Here is an 8,467-nt window from a genome sequence, read left to right as displayed (position 1 = left end):
TAAAGAACTTTAGAAGCCTTGGAGCCTGCTCATGGAACAGTTTTGAGGTGGAGGCAGGCACGAAAACACTGAGTTTGAGTAACAAAGAAGCGAGAGAATATTAACCTTTGACAGTTCCATAAGTACTCTCACCCCACTCTCGAAAAACAAAACAAAACACATACAGGAATATAGCAAGCAATGTGAAGTCAGTGAGGAGAGGAGAGGGAAGCAGACAGCTGGAAAGTTACTGCAGCAAGTAGAAAGAGAAACCCAAATTGTGAACATTAAAAACGATTCGTAAATCTCTCCTCTCTGCCTTCTGAATAAAACCATACCCTGCCTGGAGACACTAGCCTCCTCTAAGACTTCAGCAATTCGTCCTGATGCACGCAGTACCAGTCCAATCCATTTTCTAGTTTGCAGAGGAAAATCCGGTCCGGCGTTTATTTTTAGCAGCGCTTCCCTGTGACCGAATGCTACAGCTCCTCAGCTGGGATAACTGAGGTCCGTATTGGGGAGCGAGGCGAAGGGGGCGGGGGAGCGGGAGGCGGTGAAAAGGGGAGGGGGGACGCCCTGCGCATGCGTGCCAGCGCCCATGCAAATCTGCTGTACATCCAGAGAGCAAAGTGGGATGATCTGTCACTACACCTGCAGCACCACGCTCGGAGGACAGCTCCTGCCTGCAGCTTCCAGACCCAGGTAAAAAAAAAAAAAAAAAAAAAAAAAAATCTAGGCGGGCACCGTGCATGCATTTCAATATCAGATGCGCGTCGCAACGTATCCCCTGTAGAGGCAATCTGCTGCTGCTCCTAAGTGTCCTTTGGTGGCTGATTGCAGCTTCAAGGTTTAAGAAATCCCATCTTTCAGGAAGCCTGAGGGGAAGGAAGGAAGTACTGGCGAAATCATCAGATTGGCTTCCCAGATTTGGGAATCTGAAGCGGGCCCACATCTTCCGGCCAACTTCCATTGAACTTCCCAGCACTCGAAAGGGACCGAAATGGAGAGCAAAGGTATGTGGTTGTCCCTATCGGGGGACTTCCCGCTGCATGTGCGTGTGGCCAAGGCAATCCTCGGCGAGGGGACTGCAGTGCTTGGGGAGCGAGCATCATACTAGGTCGATAGAGGAGGAGATGCTATGTCCGTTGCAGCACTGGGGAAGTGTGGCAGGAAGGCGACTTCTTTTTAACTCCCACAGCTTGGAAGACAGTGTTTAATACTCCATCAGTTGCGTAGTGAAGTGTGATGAGTTTTTTGGGGGGAGGTGGGGGGAGTCCCCCCAAAATGGAGGAGGAGGAGGTATGTGTTGGTAAAGCATTATCTTTTCTTTATAATGGATGGACTCAGATAAATCTATTTCATTTGCTTTAGAATTGCTGACAGGCACGTTTGTATCTGATATCCAATAATGCATTGCTAAAAAAAAATGTTTGAATTTCACCACCCCCACCTCATGAAGATGGTATTTCTGGGTGTGTATGACCACATCCTACTGCATTTTGAATATATATCAGCAGAGAAATTGGGTCTATTTGGAACAGCATGCGTTAGAACTGACCTCTAAGAAGAACAGTGTATGGGAGTACTGCTTGGTTTCCAAGCATAATGCATTTACTAGTTCTGGACATGTATATTTTAATGTTCTCCTCATAAGCAAATCTGCATAATGTATATATACCAACTGATAAATGAACTGTAAAAATCAACTTCTGAATGGCATATTGAACACACATAAACACAACGAGTGTTCTAATCACAAGATTAGATATCTTTTGGATTTAACCCCATCTATGCAGGTCTATTTCTCCTTTTCCTTAAAACGCCCACCAGGTTGTGAGAGCCTTGAGTGATATGGTGGTCAGATATCCAGGAGGCATACTGGATGTATTTAATTCTGGTGAAATCAGAAGAAATGATGTCAACTTTTATGAAACTATATTCATTACCCAGAACTCGGGAAGCTATATTTGAAACAAGATTTTATTTTTAAACCCGGAATGTCAGTCACTGTGGTAATGTACTCAGGATCAGAGAATGGTGGTGAGTTATCTATTTCTGGGCTGATTAATGAAACTGGAGTGTTGAATGATAGCAGTTCTATGTTCAATAAAGTATTTTAAGTATTTAATTGGCAGATTTAAAGTACTTGAACCTAGACAAGCATGTATAGTATAAAAAGAGCTGAATCAACATGGATTAAGACTAGCCGGCAATTTTCAGTTCCGGCAAATTATTCTTATGATACATTGATGGGCATCTCCATGTCTGACAATGATGTACACATATGAGAGAATCCATGTCTATAAATATACTTGAGGCATATATTATTAACTCTATTATAAACTCCATTTTAAAATAAAAAGCCAGTCCTTAACACGTAAAGGTTCGTAATATTCTAGTTGACTAAGTATTTCTGGGACATAAGGTTAACAACAGGAAAAGAGTATCATTTTACTATGAAACAGTTTTTCTTGCTTCGATGACACCTGGTATTTGTTCACTAAATTTACTTATTTGACAAGGGTTCTTGGTAACAGTTTTGCCTCCAATGTATATACTAATTCCTGGTCAATCATAAAAAGAGGCAGTATCTCTCGGCAGTAATCTTTTATTTTCCTTCGTTGCCCATAAAACATGCTACGTGTCACTCAGCATTCCAGGTGGTTTAATGGTCAGATTGCTAACAGAGTTCTAGCTATTCTTTCAGTCTTTTGAGTTCAGAAAGGAGAAAGAATCTCAGAAATATATCCAAAAAGAATCAGTTCAGAAGTTCTGTGTCAATCCAGACAGCAGTGATATAGTGAATCACAGCACTGATCCAAAGACAATGAAGACTTTTGCCATAGGCCAACACTGTGGTCATTTTGCCGAGGTCCCATAATTGCCTCTGAAAAAAAATATGATGAAAGTCTTTATGCATGTTAGTTCCTGGACTTTCTTAATGAAGCTGTATTACCTGCTTGGCAATCAGATTAAGAATGGCTAATTACTTATACCTTGGCCTGACTTTCTAAGTTGATGCAAATGGCACAGCTAACGATGGTAGCTAACTTGAAATTTTTATTCCAGTCAAAAAGAGTGTATTAAGAGGAACGTGTATTGGTGCAATACTCTAATTGGTGCATCTTTCACGTTTTATGCTGCCATGTACAAAGTTCTTCCCCCAACAGATTCAAATCTAATTCTAGGAAGACATTCCCTAATGTATGTATATATAATACTTTTCTATTAGAAACTCTTTAAAGATAGAGTCATATTGTATGATTCAGTTGAGGATTCCAGAGTTCTCTATCCCATACCCCGATCTAATGGCCCGTTTAGTCTTGAATCCCATTGCCTACACTTGACAACCTTCACATTACCTCTAGCATTTGAAAACCTTTCTAAGAGCATTTGTCCAGAGTCCAGAAAGTTGAACTTCAGCTATTTACAAATAAGATCAATTTATTTTTGCTTCCTTATTTACAACTTTGCATCACTCCCTGTCATACACCATAAAGAAGAGAAGAAAATAAATCAATTGACCTGAGGTTCAATTCATGATCTAATTTCAGTGATTTTTGTGCACCATGTACTTAACACTGTCTCAAAGCTTTGGGTTGGTATACAGTCCGAGCAGCTCTGATGGAATTTGTGCCTTGCATATCTTAAGGGCTTGAGATTCTTAAATGAGTTAAAATGTTTAGTATTTAGACAACTGGTGCACAAAGTTTGCTGTACACTAGAATCACCTGACATACTTTCTAAACATACTCATCCTGGGATGGCACCCCATACCAATGAAATTAAAATATTGGGGTGGAAGAAAAAAGCATATATATTTCCGTTAGAGGTCCCTAGGTACAGCAGTGTTTGAAAACCACTGATTTAGACTCTTGATAGTCAAAATGTGCTTTGCAGACAAATTTTTCAGAACTGCAGAATCTCCATATTTACTCCAGGTCTATTGAGTCAGAATTAGAATTTTGACAAAATACCTAGGTAATTTGTATGCACATTAATGTTTGAGAAGCAAGATTTAGAGTGAGGAAAGAGGCTTTTTTCCTTCCTTCCTTCCTTCCTTCCTTCCTTCCTTCCTTCCTTCCCTCCCTCCCTCCTTCCTCCCTCCCTTTTCCCTTCCTCCCTTTCTTCCTTCCCCCTCCCTCCCTTCCTCTTCTCCTCTGCCTTCCTCTCCCCCCTCCCCTCCCCTCCCCTCTTTTCTTCTCTCATTTTCTAGCCCTTCTCCTCTCCTCCCCTTCCCTCCCCTCCTTTCTTCTTTCCTCCTTTCTCCTCTATTCTCCCCCCACTTTCCTCTCCTCTTCTCTCTCTCTGTCTCTCTCTGTCTCACACACACACACACACTCTCACCTCCCACTGACCCCCACCTATATCACACTTTTCTTTGTCTAGGTAGATTTCCAGCCTCACGCTGGTGTATTACCTATAGAAACACCTGTAGAGCTTTTCAAATGTAAAGATGCTTAGGCCATACCCCTAATAATTTGGGTTTAATTAGTTCTGGGGTGGGATCTTGGCATAAGTATTTTTAAATGACTCCCAAGTGATGCTAATGGATGACCAGAGTTAACCACTGATGTAGGGCATTACTACTGGTGGTCTACAGACCGGCAGCATTTGCATCACCTGGGACTTTGTTAGAAATGCAGAATCTCAGTCCCTGCTCCAGATCTACCAAATCAAATCTGGATTTCAACAAAATCTAATGGTCATTTCTATGCACCTTAACATTTCAGACGCACTGGTGTAGATCTCGGGGAACTGATTGTACCTGAGAATGAATGACACCACTCCAGGCACCTCAGCAGAGAAGATTTGATATTATCTGACTAATAAATATGAAGGCTCGTGGATATGGGATCATGTTCTAAGTCTTCTGGTTGTTTTTGGAAACAACAAAAATGAAATGAAAAAGACACTGCATGTCTCACAGTTAGATCAGAAAACAAACTTACTTTTAATAAATACCCTTGCTGCTCATCCTCCAATCACTTACTTTCAACCCCCATTTATCCTTAAATATTTATTCTGTATGTTCATGTTAAGCTCCTGACAAAGTCTGCTGTTAACTCATGGTAATGTGATGATATTTGACTACTTAAATCAAGGCACTTCTAAACAGAGTAAATATAGCTTTATCCTTTTCTATTGTCATACTTCTCTGTTCAACCCTTTTGAGATTCCTTTGACATGTCCCTTGCCACATATTTTATTGGTATATTTTATATGACCTAAGTACTTGTGTGTCCCTCACATAGTGCATTTCTTACAATCAACATTGTGATTTTTGTGCTTTTTATTTAAACAAGTATTTACTGAGCATCTGATATGTACCCCATGTGCCTAGTTCTGAGAATGTGAAAGAAAACTAAGATGCAATCTCTGATCTTGACAATTTCACTCTTCTAGCTTCACTACTATATTAACCTTCTTGTGGGCGAAATCTGAGCCTTTAACTTTCCAGCAACCACCTAGGTGTCTATCTCAGGTAGAACATTTTAGTTTGCATAGTGGGGACTCAGATTATATGCGTTGGATAGCCTTAAATAGTTTTTTAGGCCAACTTCATGGATCTAGATGATTGTAAGTTGGGAGAAGTGCAGGAAATTTAGGTACCAGGAGGGCTCCCAGAAACATCAGTATGATTCCAGAACTTGGAAGGGAGTAACTTGACTTGCTCTCTCAAGAGAGACCTGTACATGTATTCCCAAGGAAGATTCAATTCTCTGTTCTAGATTTCATACCAGCCATCCGAGTTCAGTCTGGGCCATGAACCAACACACTTAAGGTATAGAACAGTCATTTCTCTGAAGCCAGGATGATTTACTCTGCAGGGGAGAAAGGAAATGTCTATGCAATCATTAGTATATCAGAACTGGAAAGTGGTTTTAAGAAGAGCTATTTTGTGGTTAAACAATAACAACAACAATAATGAAAGACTGAGCCAGTATAGTGAGATAACTAAAATATAATTCAGTAAAATCATGATGTGTAGTCACTGAGCATAGGAAATACAGCTTCTCACTCCAGCTCTCATGGTATAAATTTGGACGAATCTTTTCCTCTCCGGGTATCAAAATTCTTAAATATCAAAGGGGGTCCAGTTCATTTAATTTAAAATACTGAGTTGCCACATTGTTCCAGGCACATGATTAAGTGCGGGGGACAGAGTTATAAATAGTTTATTGACTTGCCCTCTAAAAGCTTACAATGTAGGGATATATGAACAGGATTAAGAGCTGTTGATTTCTAACATTTTATGGGTCTTCTCCATTAATCTTTCAGAGTTCTAGTAGGTTATCTGGGGGGCTAGAATATAAAGTCTTACAGTGATTAATGAGCTCCAAAGAGGCAGTTAACATTCCACAGCCATAATTCCTGCCCTGCCTTTTGTTTCCCCTTTGGTTTATTTAAACAAAATTATTGTGCGGGAGAACATTTGAACTCAAGCTATGTACCTACTGTAAAAGCTATTCCGCCTAGCTGGCTACCTGCCTAACCTGTTTCCTGCCTTAGATTATTATGAGGCTTGTTAGCCTCAGTAATAGGTCTGGGGGAGGTCAACCTACTTAGCATTCCCTTATCCTTGTTCTTTTATGCTTTTAAGTTTTTGAAGTACCAACCTTATTAGGTATGGTGTTTTGTGCTACTGAGTGACCAATAAGAGTTTATTGCATCTGTTAATTTTGGGTTTCCTGATTTGTCACATATTTGCACCCATAAATAACGTTCACGAAACACTTTGTACTTTTTCAAAAGGCTTTTAATATATACAATCTCCCTTAAGACCCTGTTATTGGGCATTTTAACTTTATTTTATAACAAAACAAAGACTCATAAAGACTAAATGACTTAGGCAACTCATCTTACCTCTATTTCTCTGCAAAATAAGAATTCTTATACCCATCCTAAGCGCCATACCATAATATCATGATTATGATTTTAAACTCATGCTAATAAAGTATTTATAACTATTTAGAACTATAATCTGACTTTCATCATTTTTTAACTGTGTCTGTCTTTACACTAGACTGTGAGATCCTGGATGGTAGAAATTGGTCCTCTGCCATTTTGGTAGATTTAGCAGCAAGTACATGCATAGACACTCAATAAATCATCTTCATTAACTCCCACAAAAGCTTAAATTTACCAAAAGGGATTTCTTTTGTGCTTATTCTACAGTTTTAATAGTAACTTCTCCAGCACCTGAATTTGTCTCTATTCTGCTAAGACTTAGTTTTGAGGCAGTTATATAACATCTTATGGGTCTGGGGATGGAGATATATTGAGCCAAGTATTACACCTTGGATGGATTTAAAACATAAACTGTGTAAATTCTGGCCACTAACAATGGTCTCAATCAGGGGTACATCTCAGAACCACTGAACATCCTGTAATACCTGCAACTCAGATATTTAAGAAGCACTCAGGTGATGAGGATGTACATCCTCAATTATGAATCCACAGATAAGCTCCAAGATGGTTACTGTGAAACTCTAACACATACATGTGTTCTTTATCAAGAGCACTGTAGGACTCCTACTGCCTGGGCCTTGTCTGTTATTATCACCCTCTTTAGAGTTAAGAGAATGTGTGTAGAAGAGAGATTTCATTTCTGTACTACAGACTTGGGATTGAAAATAGATATGCAAAATAGATGGCAGGAGTTTGAGGCTAAGATGACATGCCATTTTCCCCAGCATCTTCTTCCTCATCTCCTTATTAGCATCCTTGCATGCAGAGCACGGTAGGATTTTTTTAGGATCTATGTCAATAGTTCTAATTTTAGCTTTCTCGTCTCTCCAGTTACTTTTTGAAATAGTCCCTGTCTCCTTGTCTTTGGGAACGTGAGACTCCCACCCAGGGAGGCCGTGGTATTTAACTGCTGCGATGCCACTGATGGCACCTAGGCAGAAGTCCCAAAGGACACCTGTTGCCCCTTCACAGATCTTTTCTTTTTTCTTTAGTGCAACCTCTGCCTGGCTTTTTACCGGAAACAAGCCCCATGACTAATGATTCAAAAAGCACACATAATTAAAAGTGGGACTTTAAACTACGTGAGAGAAGTAAAGGGAAGTTGCCATTCTGTGGTTAGGTTTTTGTTTCTCTCTTGTTTGTGGATTGGCCATTAGCCTGAGAAGCAGCCCAAAGGGACTAGACTGCAGAAAAAGAATCCAGAAAGTTTCAGAGGCCATTCAGAAGATAACTAAACGCACCAAAGATTCCTTTAACAAGCAGGCAGGAGGAGGCAGCAATGCCAGTGTCTCCCTACCTCACTCACTTCTACAATTATCCCCCACGTGAAACAATCAGGTTTTCCTCGAATCCTGCGGTACTGATGGCACTCAAACAGACTGACCAAACCTCAACACAGGCACATTGGAAAATTTCTTTTCAGATACTTGGAAACTGAAAGATCTAGATATGCTTCCTGCTTCAAAATGTGTTGGGCTGTTTTTCTTTCTTTTCTTTTTTTTTTTTTTTTTTTTTT

At 40.0% G+C, this 8,467-nt stretch overlaps 1 protein-coding gene across 1 annotated transcript in view; it reads left to right on the top strand.

Annotated features, from left to right (window-relative positions):
• Window positions 1-568: 568 nt before the first annotated feature.
• Window positions 569-8,467, top strand: part of FGF12 (fibroblast growth factor 12) — a 603,053-nt gene continuing 595,154 nt past the window's right edge. The window contains exons 1-2 of the mRNA XM_017873445.1: window positions 569-681; window positions 850-992. Coding sequence (XP_017728934.1) covers window positions 980-992 — 13 coding nt within the window. The 5' untranslated portion in view covers window positions 569-681; window positions 850-979. The remainder of the gene's footprint in view (window positions 682-849; window positions 993-8,467) is intronic.

The sequence above is a fragment of the Rhinopithecus bieti genome, unplaced genomic scaffold (assembly GCF_001698545.2).
Source record: "Rhinopithecus bieti isolate Rb0 unplaced genomic scaffold, ASM169854v2 scaffold_5626, whole genome shotgun sequence".
Taxonomy (NCBI): Eukaryota; Metazoa; Chordata; class Mammalia; order Primates; family Cercopithecidae; genus Rhinopithecus; species Rhinopithecus bieti.
Note: the sequence above shows the minus strand (reverse complement) of the source record. Positions and strands in the feature narration are given on the sequence as shown.